This window comes from Littorina saxatilis, linkage group LG12 (genome assembly GCF_037325665.1).
Source record: "Littorina saxatilis isolate snail1 linkage group LG12, US_GU_Lsax_2.0, whole genome shotgun sequence".
Classification (NCBI taxonomy): Eukaryota; Metazoa; Mollusca; class Gastropoda; order Littorinimorpha; family Littorinidae; genus Littorina; species Littorina saxatilis.
Genome location: NC_090256.1, coordinates 84,282,220 through 84,298,363, shown reverse-complemented (window position 1 = coordinate 84,298,363; position 16,144 = coordinate 84,282,220). Strand labels below are relative to the sequence as shown.

At 48.5% G+C, this 16,144-nt stretch overlaps 1 protein-coding gene across 2 annotated transcripts in view; it reads right to left on the bottom strand.

The window, feature by feature from the left end:
• The window catches only part of LOC138983001 (VPS10 domain-containing receptor SorCS2-like), a 59,139-nt gene that overhangs the window by 13,449 nt on the left and 29,546 nt on the right, over positions 1–16,144 (bottom strand). For both annotated transcript variants that reach the window (XM_070356393.1, XM_070356394.1), the window contains exons 18-21: positions 14,452–14,641; positions 4,338–4,474; positions 3,309–3,447; positions 2,587–2,708 (exon numbers count right to left, since the gene is read on the bottom strand). In XM_070356393.1, coding sequence (XP_070212494.1) covers positions 2,587–2,708; positions 3,309–3,447; positions 4,338–4,474; positions 14,452–14,641 — 588 coding nt within the window. The remainder of the gene's footprint in view (positions 1–2,586; positions 2,709–3,308; positions 3,448–4,337; positions 4,475–14,451; positions 14,642–16,144) is intronic.

The following is a 16,144-nucleotide window of genomic DNA, read 5'->3' as shown; positions in this document are numbered from 1 at the left end:
TGGCAGTGACTTTTAACTCTTCAGTTGGAAATACAGCAGTCCCTGCAATGTACGGCCCCCGGCGTGAGCGGACACCTGACATGTACGGACACATTTGCTCGGCACGGAGTGTTTTCCTTCTATATTTGCCCCCCCTTAAACGGACACCTGCAAAACGTGGACGCGGACACTCATTTTCGGTCCCAACAGCAGGTCATACCTCCAATGTACGGACAGACCATGTCAAATTTTCACCACAACAAAATCGATAACAGAGCAGTCCGGCTCTTGGTACAAAGATCACAGCCGCAATGGTGTGATGACAGTCACTGATAACTTGAGTGCACGTGTACCCATCGTGTGTCTGTGTGTAACCTCTTTCATTGACAAGATACTCTTGTTTCCCCTCAGCCTTGACCAGTGAGTCGGTTGCCTAATCTATGAACCCTTCAGTTGTCTTGCTTTGTCAAAAGTTACGACACAGTCAACTGGTTTTGCTCTGAGTGAACAGTGCAGCTGGCCTCTCTGACCACAGCCCCCAACAGTACATGGCTGGAGGGAGTGAGAGAGAGAAAGGGGGGGGGGGGGTGGAGGGTTAGCTGGCTAAACTCTGTGGGGTGTCCGGTGTCACCGCATGTCAGCAGGAAGAGCATTGGAGAGAAATAGAGAGGTGTACTCTTCCACACAATTTCCAAGCATCAGTTGTCACGGCTTGGGGTAGGCATTAGTGAGGGAGAGTGGGAGCTGTGTTATGTACAGTGTATTTCCGACTGAAGAGTGAAAAGTCACTGCCATGCCACATGATCGGCATGCAGTCAATAAAGCCAGACAAGAAACAAATAAATTACTTGATTATGACATGCAGCTCTATATTCAAGCTTATTCTTGCAAAGCATCTGCACACGCTCCTCTGTGCTGTGTTTGTGTGGCTGCTTTCGTATGTCAGTGCATGGTGAGTGTGTTCACTGCCTTGAGGATTTATTTTATCTCTTCTTTTCAACACTTTTCATACAAATCCTTTTTACAGAACGTTTAAAGAAGTATTAGGAGTTTATTGTTATTGTTTAGTAGCCACAAGAAGTGATTAGCATAGACTCAATCCTGTTGTTTGTGTGTCTCTGTGTGAGTGTATGGGGGAGGGGGTGGTGTGGTCACCCCTCCCGTGACCGGACACCTGCAATGTACGGACAGTTTTGCTATGGCCCAAGGGTGTCCGTTCATGAGAGGGACTGCTGTACTCTGTACACAACACCACTCTCACTCTCCCTTACTGCCTACCCTAAGCCGTGACAACTGATGCTTGGAAATTGTGTGGAAGAGTACACCTCTCTATTTCTCTCCATTGCTCTTCCTGCTGACATGCAGTGACACCAGACACCCCACCGAGTTTAGCCAGCTACCTCTCCCCCCCCCCCCCCCATCTTTCTCTCTCCCTCCCCCCAACCATGTACTGTTTGGGGCTGTGGCCAGAGAGGTGTCAGCTAATTGATGCCAGCTGCACTGTTCACTCAGAGCAAAACCAGTTGACTGTGTCTAACTTTTGGCAAAGCAAGACAACTGAAGGGTTCACAGATTAGGCAACCGACTCACTGGTCAAGGCTGAGGGGAAACAAGAGTATGTGTCAATGAAAGAGGTTTCACACAGACACCCGATGCTGAGAACTGTGGCCGATTTTTCACTCTCTTTCTCGGAGGGCCTTTATCGACTGTGGCTTCTGTTGTTTACGTCCAACAGACAAGAATAAAGAGCATAAGCTTAGTGCAGTTTCATGCTGGCATCTTCGCATTTGCAAGCAAGAACGTGCGTGTACTCCACTCCTAACCAAACCTACCCCCTCCTGATGGGTACACATATGCACCCAAGTTAACAGAGACTAGCTGTCATCACGCCTTTGCAGCTGTGACCTTTGTACCAAGAGCCGGACTGCTCTGTTATCGATTTTGGTGTGGTGAAAATGTGACGATGGTCTGTCCGTACATTGCAGGTATGACCTGCTGTTGGGACCAAAAATTAGTGTCTGCGTCCACGTTTTGCAGGTGGCCGTTTAAGGGGGGGCAAATATAGAAGGAAAACACTCCGTGCCGAGCAAATGTGTCCGTACATGTCAGGTGGCCGCTCACACCGGGGGCCGTACATTGCAGGGACTTTCCTCCTAGTTTCTGTAATTTGACCTCTATTCTAAAACTTGTACAATGAATAAATCTTCCTTGAGTCTTCTTTATTGAGTTTTTAACCCTTTGCTTACTGATTTAATGCAGACCGAACCCTCCAAAGCCGCTAACAGACACATGGCTCGGCCTGCCTGGCCTGGTTTATTTGTAAGCCTCAGACCCCCTTTTGAGAAAAAAAAAGAGAGACAAATAGAAAAGAGGACGGGAACACACAGCCCGGGTACTGCACAACTGATCGCATCAACTCCAATTTTACTCATATGCGTTCAACACTTCACATCCATTCCTAGTGTTAGGTGATTGGCTGCCGCGAGGTACACAGCTGTTTAACTGGCGGTCAAGATCAGGTTGAAAGGGTCTGTTTGTCAAGCTGAGCACCAAAGTAACACAGCCATGTAGGATCTTCCACGTTACCAAAGACAGTATGCTACTAACCCTTGTCAGCTCGTGGCTGATGAAGTCCAGCACCATGAAGACACGCTCCTTGGAGGCACTCATGCCGCTCAGAAGCCGGTTGACGTTCTGTGAAAAATCTAGCTGTAGCATCACACCCCCATCTGTCACATCAAAAATGATCGGAATGCATCATTTCTGATTTCTAATTCAGCTCTGTTCTATCAACACACTTTGAGCAACATTGTGACTAAACATTTCAAATCTTGACTGGAAAATAGAGGAATTCTGAAAATAACCGTCAGGTTTGTGAGGTTGTGAAAGAGTGAATACCCTTGCTTTAACTTGGACAAACATGTCACGAGCCAATCACAAGCGAGGGGTGTGTTGGAAACACGTGGACAAGGAGCACGAGTGAATTTATTGGTCCCACTAAAAGCAAGCGTATTCACTCTTTCACTGCCTATACAAACCCGACAGAGTTCGGTCCATACATTGTCTATTGAAACTACCAAACAGCAAGCGTATTCACTCTTTCACTGCCTATACAAACCCGACAGAGTTCGGTCCATACATTGCCAAACTACCAAACAGTGTCCCTACATTGCACTCTGCAGGTGGCCTGTCAAAAATCCCACATAAGAATTGACAGAAACAATATGGCAGAAACTCTAAGTGGCTGAAACCTCATTCACTTTACCAACACTCACCCTGCCGTCTAGACACCAAAGTAAATGAATTGACTAAAGGGAAAAGTGACGTACCGATGACGTGGATGGTCACTTGTTTGGCCATGGCACTGACGCTGTTGACAGCAGTGACAGTCAAGACGTAGGTCCCCACCTTGCTGTAAATATGTGTCACACTGGAGTTCCAGGTTAGCGTGTCCCTGGTGCCTTTATCCTGAAGAAACAAACAACCACACACACTGTGAAGGATGGTGTTCAGTGTCAGCATGAAGGAGATTGGAGGAGGGGAAAGGAGAACATCATTATGGAAGTGCTGTTATGCTAAACTGTGGGGAACTGTGGAAGACCAGCGCCGAACCTGCCAGTTTATAAGATCAGCAGGCCTAAGAATATGAGTATCACAACCGTCAGACGCTGAAGAGAAGAAGAAGAAGAGAGTGCCGTAATTGCACATTTGAATGTTCTTTTGTGTGCTTGTTCTCAGAATGATGCAATGTGGTGCTAAGAGACAAATTTACATCTTTATGTTCAAATGGACATTAAAGATTTCTTACCTTTTCTCAAAATCTTCTCTGCATAACCTAGTGCCTTGGAAGTTAGTTCAAACTTTCATTCATTCAACCGTACATCCGGGAGGGAGGAGGAGAAAGGACGAAAAGTCTTTATGAAAACAATGAACATCTTTTTTGTGTGCTAATTATGCCATTGCGTTGAAGGTTAGCTCAATTCTTCATTCATTTCACTCGTCCATCCCGTCCATGAGTCACAAAACTAACTGTGACGAGAAGCATGACTGCCGGTGCAAATAAAGAGGATTTGCAGAAAACCCCTGTGATGGTGTGGTGTGGTGTGGTGTGGTGTGGTGTGGTGTGGTGTGCGTGCGGCGTGGTGTGGTGTTGTGTTGTGTGCGTGCGGTGTTGTGTTGTGCGGTGTGGTGTGGTGCGGTGTGGTGTGGTGCATGCGTGCGTGCGTGCGTGCGCGAATGTGCATGCGTGCATGTTTGTGTACGTGCATGGGTGCGTTTGTGTGTGTGTGCCCTGCCTCTGTCTGTCTGTCTGTGCTTGTGTCCGTCTGCCTGTCTGTCTGTGCATTGAGGAGCCCTACCTCATCATCAAAATGGTACTGGTAGTGAAGACTGCTGTCAGGCTTGGAGCTTTGGATGTTAGTGGCCACGCTGATTGCAAGGGGAAAGCCAACCTTGATTGTCGTTGCAGAAAACACTTCCACATGTTTCACTGGCTCTGTCACAACACGGATAAGAAAACGAATTGTTTGTGTTATTAAACCATAGAAATGTTCGCTATTTCACTGGTTTTTCAATGCAAAAAAAAGAGAAGAAACCGACGAGTCATACCTTTTTTGATTGCAGTTGACAGTTTTCCCGTATCTACATAAAATCTTAACTACGTCACTAATGTTTAGTTTGACTTGTTGCAGAGAACAAATGAACATTTTTGGGGGGGGCAGGATCTATTCAACCTGTGTTGTAGGTAATACTGGTTTGTGAAACACCCAGCGTGATCACTGCCACCAGGTACAGTGGGACCTGTCCTATCAACCTCCTCTCAATAATCAACACCTTTCCCTGATGAACATCCAAGAGATTCCCTGACAAATTTGTTGCTATGTCTGCGTGCGCTGTGTTTATGAGCGTCAGTGAAGTGACTGTGATGTATATGTATTATGCTCATTGTTGCTACACTTGTCACAAAAAGTCAAGGAACAACTGACATATTCACATGGAAAAAGCAAACAGCAATATCTTCATAACCCGAAAAACGAAATCAACCAAACTTGGCTAATGCACTGACAACAACTCGCAAATTGTCTAGACAGCATCATTGGCCGCATGTGATGCACGGACGCGGTGCTAGGCAGGCAGAAAGTGCAGGCCCTCCACGTCAAAAATGCGCCTAAATTCACTGGCTCAGCAGAATGAACATTGGTACTGAACATCGGAACTGATCATGGCACGTGCTAGGCGGACGTCTGGGCTGTGAAACTCACCGCCCTGAAAGCCTTTATAAGCCAGCGTTTCACAGCTATGGTCCATTCCAACACCATGGTCCAGAGACGATCGCTGCCAGATGTCGACAAAGGACGAGCCCTTGCCTGGCTTCAGCGCGGCGCCACCTACCGAGCTGTTGCCCACCGACTTGGGGTGTCTCCATCGGTTGTCTGGAGGCTACAAGAACGCTGGAGAGCGACTGGACGGGTCCAGGACAGGCCAAGATCTGGGAGACCAAAAAAGACTGATGCAAGGGCTGATCGTTACATCGTCCGCCAGGCTCTGACGTCACGCACCATCACTGCAGAGCGCATCAGGGGGCAGCTAAGGGTGGCTACCAACATTCAAGTCAGCACGCAGACCATCAGGAACCGTCTCCACAACGTGCGGCTCCGTTCCAGAGTACCAGCCAAGAAGCCCAAGCTGACTCCAGTCCACAAACGAGCCCGCCGAGACTGGTCTGCTCGTCATTCGAGATGGACACGTCATCAATGGGCCACTGTTCTCTTCAGCGACGAAAGCAGGTTTAATCTGATGCATCCGGACAAGCGGCTGTCCGTATGGCGACGAGAAGGCGAACGGTTTAACCAGGACTGTGTCCAGGAGGTCCTCGCGTATGGTGGAGGCTCCGTGATGGTATGGGGAGGCTTCTCTGCCAACCATAAGACCCCCCTGTACCACATCCAGGGGAATCTGACCGGGGCACGCTACAGGGACGAGATCCTGGGTCCGATTGTCATCCCTTTCCTGCAACAGCTGGGACCCCAGGCCACTTTGCAGGACGACAACGCCACACCGCATCGCGCCAGGGTGGTTGGGGCCTTCCTGCAGCAGCAGGGAGTTCACAGAATGGAATGGCCAGCCTGCAGCCCAGACTTAAACCCAATCGAAAATGTCTGGGATCATCTTGACAGGCAGCTGCGAGACAATCACCCTCCCCCAAACACCCTTCAGGACCTGCTGGCATACCTCCAACATGAATGGCAAAACCTGGACCAGCAGCTCCTCAGAAGACATGTGCAGTCCATGCGTCGACGCTGCAACGAATGCTTGGCCCGGCGGGGTGCCCATACCCATTACTGACATTGTTTTGTTGACATGAGACAGTTGTGACTTTTGAAATTCAACACGCTTGCAGTGAACTGAGTTTAACTCATCATTCCGTTATTGGATACCAATGAAATTTGCCACATTCAATGTGTGGCCCAGAAGGTGTACTTTGGTGTAAACGATTAATAAATTGGTGAAATCGTTTCGGAGATATGACTTTTTGAATTTTTGTTCCTTGACTTTTTGTGACTAGTGTATGTCTGCGTGCGCTGTGTTTATGAGCGTCAGTGAAGTGACTGTGATGTATATGTATTATGCTCATTGTTGCTATGTTTGCGTGCGCTGTGTTTATGAGCGTCAGTGAAGTGACTGTGATGTATATATATGTATTATGCTCATTGTTGCTATGTCTGTGTGCGCAGTGTTTATGAGCGTCAGTGAAGTGACTGTGATGTATATATATTATGCTCATTGTTGCTATGTCTGCGTGCGCTGTGTTTATGAGCGTCAGTGAAGTGACTGTGATGTATATGTATCGAAAATTTTTATCTAAATTTTGATTTGATTAATATACTTACCCGAATCACATAATTGCATTGACCCACTTAAGATGCTTAGGTTATGATAAAAGCTACCCCGTCTAGGTATAAGGGGAGCAACCCCAACTAAAAAAGTGACTGCACCAGCATGACTGACACCCTGGGTTACGTCCCATGTAGCCTACTACGTCATCAATGGTGCTGGTCACGTGATACCCCTTCAATCGACTAATAGCATACTAAAAATATCGAGCGGGGCAGGCGGGAGGGAATTACTTATGTGATTCGGGTAAGTATATTAATCAAATCAAAATTTAGATAAAAATTTTCGATTATAATTACATATTACTTACGCCGAATCACATAATTGCAGATAACTCCAACCAGGCGGTGGGTAAGATCAAAGAAGATCAAACTCACTCTTAAAATCTGGAGAGGCATTGTCCCGTTGCCACCAAAGCAGGAAGGGACCTAGATCCATCGTTACAGATAGATCCATACTGCCAGAAGGCAGCAATGTCTCCCTATGAAACTGATAAAGACAAAAGCCGAGCACCAGTAAGCTGTGTGCAGGACATCATCCAACCTCCCAGACCGTAAAACGGCCGAGGAGGAGGCCCAGGCCCTGGAAAAAGAGCTCGGGCTGAGCCTAGGGGAAAGATAGCCGATAGCTACGCCAAGGCGGAGGGAAAGAGAATCCCTTGCCAAAAACTGGCCCACTGCCAAAAATCAGGAAAAGAGCCGGTGAGAAAGAAAACATCTAGCTCACGCTAAAACCCTTGCAGGAACTGGCCCACTGCCAAATGACAGAACGAGGACCGAGAACCAACCTAAATGACAGTCGCAATGCCGCTCAGGCAAAAAAAAAATGCGAAAAACAGCATCAGAGAGCCCGTAAGCTGTGCTCAGCACTTCTTCCCATCTCCTGAACCATAAAAAACAGCCCAGAAAGGGGCTCAAGTCTTGAATAACCCGAGCCGAGTAGAGGGACAGACAAGCTGCCCCCCCCCCTCCCCTTACTATTGGAAGGAAATGCCAAAAACCCTGGAAACGACTAAGCGTAAGGTTGACCGATCATAAATGAAAAGCACCAACCTTCCCCAGGACCGTAAAACAATCATGCCAAAGTTAAAAGCCTTGGCATGGAGAGAGGCCCGAAAGGCCGGAGAGATAACGGTCAGCTCCAGAGAGGAGTGACCTGTTTCCGAGAAAGAGAGAGAGACGTCTGAGTACAAAAAACCAGAGTCAAACTCAAAGAAAAAATCTCAGAAGAGACGGTCACCAGAAGTCCACTACCAGTCCATGCAGAAGCATAGAGGGAGGTAAACAGAGGAAGAAGCGGCCTACGAAAAGTGTAAGCCGCCAGCAGGGCGGAGATCGCGGTGGCCAAAGCCTGATGTGACCGGTGACTCTAACCGAAATGACTAAAGTCAGAGTGTTCACAAAGCAGTCTGCTTGTAGGTAAATGAAAGAAAATCAAAAACCCAAAACAGAAACGAGACTGGAAAGGAAAAACAGAAAACCGTGAAGCTAACCAGCCTTAAGAAGAAGAGCCCGAAGTAAATATCGCGGCCGACCGAGCCCAGAAAATTCCTGAGTCTGGCTGAAAAACCAAACACGTCTGATACCTCAGAACCGAGAATCAGACACGGAACACAACAGGCAAGAGTCCGTAAAAGTTGCAAGTGATATAGGGGTGACCGTAACAGGCAACCCACCCCACCGGAAGTCGACCCGACTCGCCTCATGGCAGGATGAGGGAGAAGAGGAAGACACAAAATCTAGAGACACGGAGACCGTAGTCGCCCATGCCAGGCAGGAGACTATTACACGGGCTAAGGCTGAGAGCCGTAACGCCCGTAGACCTGCCATCAAAGATGCTGGGCTGAAAGCCCGCACCAAGAAACCAGGAAATTAACTAGACCTCTACCGAAAGGGGAGGGTTAGCCAATAAAGCTGAGAAAATTGATAGGCCACAAGAATGACCCCTCACCATGCATTGCTAAAACCAATGCAAACTCAGTAAAATCTGAATGTAACTTCCGAGGCCAACTCAAGTAAACCTTAAGTTTGGACGAAACACCAGAACAAGTCCGATCGCTAGAGAAAGACAGAGTCAAAATCGGCGAAAGACCCACTAGGACCGAGTCCAAAAGAGCAAACAACAACCAACACCACCAACGGATGAAATGGCTGTTGCACCAGCCGAGGCTAAAAAACCCGGAAGCCCTAATGCCGGCTGTTGTTCCCAAAAAAAAACACCGACTAAGACGTCTGTGAAAGGAAGAACCTCTCCGGATAAACCTGAGCTGAGGACTTAGCCTGAACAAGCTGAGTCTGCTTAGGTAGAGCCCGTTTTGCTGCTTCAAAGCTTGAAGAGCAAAAGAAGAGACCTGAAGGTCCCTACAAATCTTTATTTCCTTGGAGGCCAGGAGGCCAGGGAGGCCTTGGAAGCCAGGAGACCTTAGAGGCCAGGAGGCCTTAGAGGCCCGGAGGCCTTAGAGGCCCGGAGGCCTTGGAGGCCAGGGGGCCTTGGAGGCCAGGAGGCCTTGAAGACCAGGAGGCCTTGGAGGCCTTAGAGGCCAGGAGGCCTTGAAGACCAGGAGGCCTTGGAGGCCAGGAGGCCTTGGAAGCCAGGAGACCTTAGAGGCCAGGAGGCCTTAGAGGCCCGGAGGCCTTGGAGGCCAGGGGGCCTTGGAGGCCAGGAGGCCTTGAAGACCAGGAGGCCTTGGAGGCCTTAGAGGCCAGGAGGCCTTGGAAGCCAGGAGACCTTAGAGGCCAGGAGGCCTTAGAGGCCAGGAAGCCTTGGAGACCAGGAGGCCTTGGAGGCCTTAGAGGCCAGGAGGCCTTGGAAGCCAGGAGACCTTAGAGGCCAGGAGTCCTTAAAGGCCAGGAGGCCTTGGAGGCCAGGAGGCCTTGGAGACCCGGAGGCCTTGGAGGCCTAAGAGGCCAGGAGGCCTTGGAAGCCAGGAGACCTTAGAGGCCAGGAGGCCTTAGAGGCCAGGAGGCCTTGGAGACCAGGAGGCCTTGGAGGCCTTAGAGGCCTTGGGGGCCAGGAGGCCTTGGGGGCCAGGAGGCCAGGAGGCTTCAGAGACCAGGAGGCCAGGAGGACTTGAAGGCCAGGAGGCCTTAGAGGCCGAAGAGAGACCCATCCACCAAGGGTGAAGAACTAAGGGTGTCTCTCATTGATTCCTCACAAACTAGGAATGGGCGAGGAACAAGTCCCGTCTGAACATGACCGTATGGGCATTGTGCAGAGAGGAAGGCCTTCTCTGTTCTAAATTCGCCCTAGCAAAGGTGGAGAAAGCATCCCCTGCGTCCTGCTCTTTACTGAGTGTAAAGGGCGCCAAGGACTCCGTAAAGGAGTGTCTCCAAAATGGAAGCAAGTTCCAAAAGCTGTCTGCCCACTTCCTCAGAGGGGAAGAGAGTCTGCTCAGAGAGCAGGGGACTCGAAACGTTCCCCAAAGAAGAAGTTCCGGCGTGACCGGCAAAGGTGCACGCCGAGGGGCAAAAGACGACAGCAAATTCCGGGACATCCTGGGCAAAGGCAACTTCCTCTGAGCCGCTAATGTCCCGAAGCTGGGAAGGCCGGAGCCTGAAGCCCCTTTCCTGCAAGTCAACGGCCAAACTTCACCCCTGACTAAGAGGAGGATGAGAGGCGTCGAAGACCAAAGGCACAGGAAGTGAGAAGAACGGAAGAACCCACTACCAAAGTGTGTGGTAGCTGCTAATCCGCCTGAGGCAGGGAGCCTGCAAGCCCAAAGGGCACTGCTGACGAAAAAACCAGACTCAAACCAGATGGGACCATAGCAGGTCCACTATCCAGTGAGCCCCCACTTCCGGCCGGAGCCAGAAGCGCAGAGGTCGCGTACGATCGCCGACATAAGGCAAGGTTCAAACCGAACGTGACCGTAGTCTGTGCACTAACCAGTGAACCTACGCTTCCAGCCGGAACCAGACGCAAAGCTGTCGCGGACGACTGCTGAAGTAGGGCAAGCTCGAACCAGAAGTGACAGCAGCCTGTGCACTAACCGGTGAGCTCACGCTTCCGTCCGCAGCCAGAAGCGCAGAGGTCGCGTACGACCACCGCCGTAAGGCAAGGTTCGAACTGAACGTGCCAGTAGCCTGTGCACTAACCAGTGAACCGATACTGCCAGCCGGAACTGGAAGCACAGCCGTCGCGTACGACTGCTGCCGTAGGGCAAGGCTCGAAACCGGACGTGACAGCAATCTGTACACTAACCAGTGAACCTACGCTTCCGGCCGTAACCGGAAGCGGCGCTGTCGCGGACGACTGCTGAAGTAGGTAAAGGCTCGAACCAGAAGTGACAGCAACCTGAGCACTAACCAGTGAACCTACACTTCCGGCCGGAACCGGAAGCCCAGCTGACGCTGACGACTGCTGACGTAGGGTAAGGCCCAAACCGGACGTGACAGCAGCCTGTGCACTACCGGTGAACCTACACTTCTGGCCGGAACCGGAAGCGCAGCTGCCGCGGACGACTGCTGACGTAAGGCAAGGCTCAAACCGGACGTGAACGTAGTCCGAACACTAGCCAGTGAGCCTTTTACTTTCGGCCTGAGCCGGAAGCAGCTGTCGCGGACGACTGCTGACGTAAGATGTGGGACGCACCGGACGTGACAGCAGGCTGCGCACGAGCGGAAGAACCACTGCTTCCGGCCGGAGCCGGAAGAACAGCTGCCGGAACTGACTGCTGTGGTAAGATGTGGGACGCACCGGACGTGACAGCAAGCTGCGCACGAGCGGAAGAACCACTGCTTCCGGCCGTAGCCGGAAGCCCAGCTGTCGCGTACAACTGCTGGTGTAAGGCGGGGTTCGGTCCGGACGTGAACGCAAGTCGCTCACTAGACGGTGAACCCCTACTTCCTGCGAAAGCAGGAAGCCCAGCTGTCGGAACCGACTGCTGGAGTACGGAGAGGTTCTGACCCGACGTGAACGCAAGTCGCTCACTAGCAGGAGAACATCCGATTCCGGAAACCGGAAGTGCAGCTGCCGTAAACGGCTGCTGCAGACACCAACCTTGTTGTGGCCGGATCCCCGGAGGGACATGCACTGTTGCGCTACCGCAAGCGGAAGGCAACAAATGCCGGCCAGGAAGAGGAGAAGAAGATCCCCACTGGACCGTCCAGAAACATCACGGTGGACAGCAGCCTGGTCCGGAGAAGACCCAGCGTCTGAAGGAGAGAACGTCGCCTAACCCCCAGGGGGGCAGAGCTGACGACGAAGTCCGCCGCGGCAAACCTCGCGAACGAGGGAATCCATTTCTGGAAATAAGCAAAAGATAAGGGCAGACCCCAGAGCCCTAGACTCTGGAGCCGAAACAGACGTAAAACGACAGCCTTAGAGGCCAATACGGACGGCTGAGAGCCAGACGGCCAATCGTCCGTAACAGAAAAACGGCACAGAACGTAAAAAATTGCCTAAAATTGTGCCAACATGAACAACAACGGAGTTCTTCAAAAGAAGAGGCCGCTGAGGGATAGAGCTTAGCAGGGCCCAAGCCCTAACCCTCGGCCTTAGCTCCCTCTAATTCTCATTAACGGCCATGTAAGCACCGAGAGAAAAATAAACAAACAACTGAAACTAGCAAAGTCCGAACGGACGCCAACCTTTCAGAAGCCAGCAAAGAGGGCAGCTAAAACCAGTTAGGAGCTACCAAAGGCAGCTAAACAACTAGCTATACGAAGAGTTAAGCGTCCGAGTACGGACGAAAAAATCAACATAACAACAACATGCTAACTAAACATGGCGACCAAGGAGGAAGCCACAAGTCTGAAAATAATCAAGTCCGTACAGACACAAACATTTCAGAAGTAAGCAAGCAATAGAAAAGCACATGCGTAAAAGCTACCGACGGCAGCTACAAAGCAAGCTACAACAGCGTTAATAGACCAAACACGGACTAAAACAACAGAAGCCAGACAACGTGCTAATGCAAATGGCGACCGTGAGGAAGCCAAACAACTGCTGAAAACTTCAGAGTCCAACGGACATGTGAAATTCACAGCAGAAGCAATAAAACATACAAGAAAATATGAACGATCTCACCAGCTGCAAGCCAGCAAGAAGTAGACGGGGGCCGAGGCCGGTGGGTGCCGTAGACACAAAACAAGCCAGAGCAAAAGCGAACACAACCGTCACCCTTGAGTGATAGTAGTCGATTGAAGGGGTATCACGTGACCAGCACCATTGATGACGTAGTAGGCTACATGGGACGTAACCCAGGGTGTCAGTCATGCTGGTGCAGTCACTTTTTTAGTTGGGGTTGCTCCCCTTATACCTAGACGGGGTAGCTTTTATCATAACCTAAGCATCTTAAGTGGGTCAATGCAATTATGTGATTCGGCGTAAGTAATATGTAATTATAATTATGCTCATTGTTGCTATGTCTGCGTGCGCTGTGTTTATGAGCGTCAGTGAAGTGACTGTGATGTATACGTATTATGCTCATTGTTGCTATGTCTGCGTGCGCTGTGTTTATGAGCGTCAGTGAAGTGACTGTGATGTATATATATTATGCTCATTGTTGCTATGTCTGCGTGCGCTGTGTTTATGAGCGTCAGTGAAGTGACTGTGATGTATATGTATTATGCTCATTGTTTAAATGCTCATGTGATAAGTTGATCTTAGTAGTGTACTTGTGTTCAATTATGCTGTCTGATTGTGTGTTTGTGTTATTAAAAATGCGATGTGGTGCCAAAAGACAAATTTCCATGTTTATGTAAAATGAAAATGAACCTTAAAGTTTTTTTTATTTTATCTTATCTTATCTTGCTATAAGGTTCCCCTTTCCATAGCGACCACCTGTCACATTTGGTCAGTGACAGTCCCTTCAGTGGTCGTTATAGACAGGTGCGAGTCACTGTACCATTATCTACTGACGCAGAGCACAGCAACATTCTTTAAGTTATGAAGGGTACCTTGTCAGCTAAGGTGTTGTATAGCTTATATTTTTCCGACCAAAGAAGCTGCCAAGAACTGTGACCAGTGACTGTGTCATCATGGAGGAAAAGAAACACCACTTTTTGTTTGTATCGGGAAGGAAAACATTAAATGATTAACTCATTGTCTCCCAGGTACGGATATATCCGTACACACTTATATGGCTCTATCTGGCCTGCTACGGATATATCCGTACACACAGTCACTTCAGTCGCTTCCTGTAACGCCTGCATTCCATCGTGTCAATACACAGTTACTACACAGTTACTACCATTCTGAGTGACCTGCTGCAGCACAGCTGGTCTCAGCTAAAAAAAACCAGGTGAGGTAGAAAGTGTTAAATAACTCCTGACAAAAAAGCTGAGATATGGTCTTACAGCACAAAATGAATTGACATGAATACATAAAGAACAAGACTTCTGCTCACACTTACTTCTTTTTAGCATTATACATAATGTGCAAAGCAAAAACGTCAGATCTGGAGAGAAAACAATATGCATAGAAAATGGGTTCTTGAATGCTTAGACACTGAAAGTGCGTCACAAAATACAGTACAGGTTCTAATATGCCACGGCTGGTTGAAAACTGCAATATTCACACACAATAATTTGTAAAAAAAAAAAAAAATGGAGGAAAAGAGATGCAAAAGAAACTCACCTTCCACTCTGATCCGGATGAGATCGGAGGTGTTTGACCCCTTCGTGTTGGTGGCTGTGACGTTAACATAGTAAATTCCAGGCTTGGCAAAGGTTTCAACCTGCGACTGCGCTGCCGCCAGTCCTGCAATCTTTGGCTTCTTGGTTCCGTTGTAGTTCCACACATACATTGTGCTGTTGTGGATGGAACCCTGGACATATAAAGTTACAAGGTAACAGGACTCGGCCTTACAGCGCAGTACACTCAGCCTCAAGGATGTCGTTTCATGTTGGAAGTGGGCTAAAAACTAAACGTATTTCAAATTGCATGTTGCCATCATTTCAGCAGAGCCACACACAAAATTTTCATTAGGTGGGAAGGTGACGTTAAGGACCGCTTAAAATTCTAACAATGGCCATTTCAGCAAATTTGCAGTAAAAAATAAATCTTCCATTCCTGCAGCCTAGTGCTGCTTAACAACTTGACACCAGCTGTACAATGGATTGAATTAAGCATAAATTATAACCAGATACTAGATTTCTTGTGTTATTATGCATACACACAACAATTAAGTATAGTATCAAGCATGGCATATAAACAGAAAGAAAAACGATATCTGCTCAAATCCTCAGCATAACGACAAAAGTATACTCAGAATAAGACAAAATAACAGCAAAAGTCATACTTAATAAACAGAAGATGAAAAAGTAAAACCCACCCATCCAAGCTAGCCATGTTCAAGAATTTTACTTATCTAGCATAACAATTCAAATCCGTATATTGACTACCCCATCAGGCTTGAATAAAACCTGTGAACATTGCATCAAAGAGAACATTTTGCAAATAAGTAAAACATTGGTATGAAATTTGCTTCTCACAAACAAACCTTTCACTCTATTTCATATCAGATTTCTTGTTGTGTTCAGGGCTTATAGCTCCCATGTACACAATTTTTTAAAAAAAAGAAAAAAAGTGGACTTTCACATGCATGACTTTTCCACCACGTAAATCGACGTTTTGCAGAAATAACTCCCTATTTTAAATTGTTGTGAAAGAGTTGCGCTGCGCTTTTCTTGTACAGTTAAAACCACGATCACAGGTGTATGTTATGCAATGTCCGCTCAATATGACCCCATTTCTTTAGAAAATATACACATCAGTTTACAATCTGTTGCGGCAATGATCGCTTGCCCCAAGTGATAGCCGACAATATAAGATGTTTGATGGGTTGTTGACAGACCAGCTTTTTTGTCTGTCCGAGGGGGAGCATATCGTCTTTTGTTTCATATTTATTGACCAAGGCCGAAGGCCGCGTTCAATAAATATGAAACAAAAGTCGATATGCCCCCCGAGGACCGACAAAAAAGCTGGTCTGTCAACAAACTATCAAACATCGTTTTTGTCATCATTTTGGTAGTGAGAAAACAAGTGCACAATCAACCCAGGGAGCCATGCTTTGAAACACGGGTCCCGTGCTGGTAGCCACACGGGTCCCGGTTTGATAACCACTGGCAATCAAAGATGGCGTGTGAAAGCAACTTTCTGTGTTTTTGAGTTCATTAAATGAGTTGGGATGAATGTCAGGTTTGAGGATGCACCCCCTCGGCTTTCTGTTGTAAATATTAAGCTGAGCACGGTGATCGAATGTGGAAGCTACGTTTGGTCAAAGGTCACAGAAGATTTGCGTCGTGCAGCTAAGGAAAGAATCGCGATC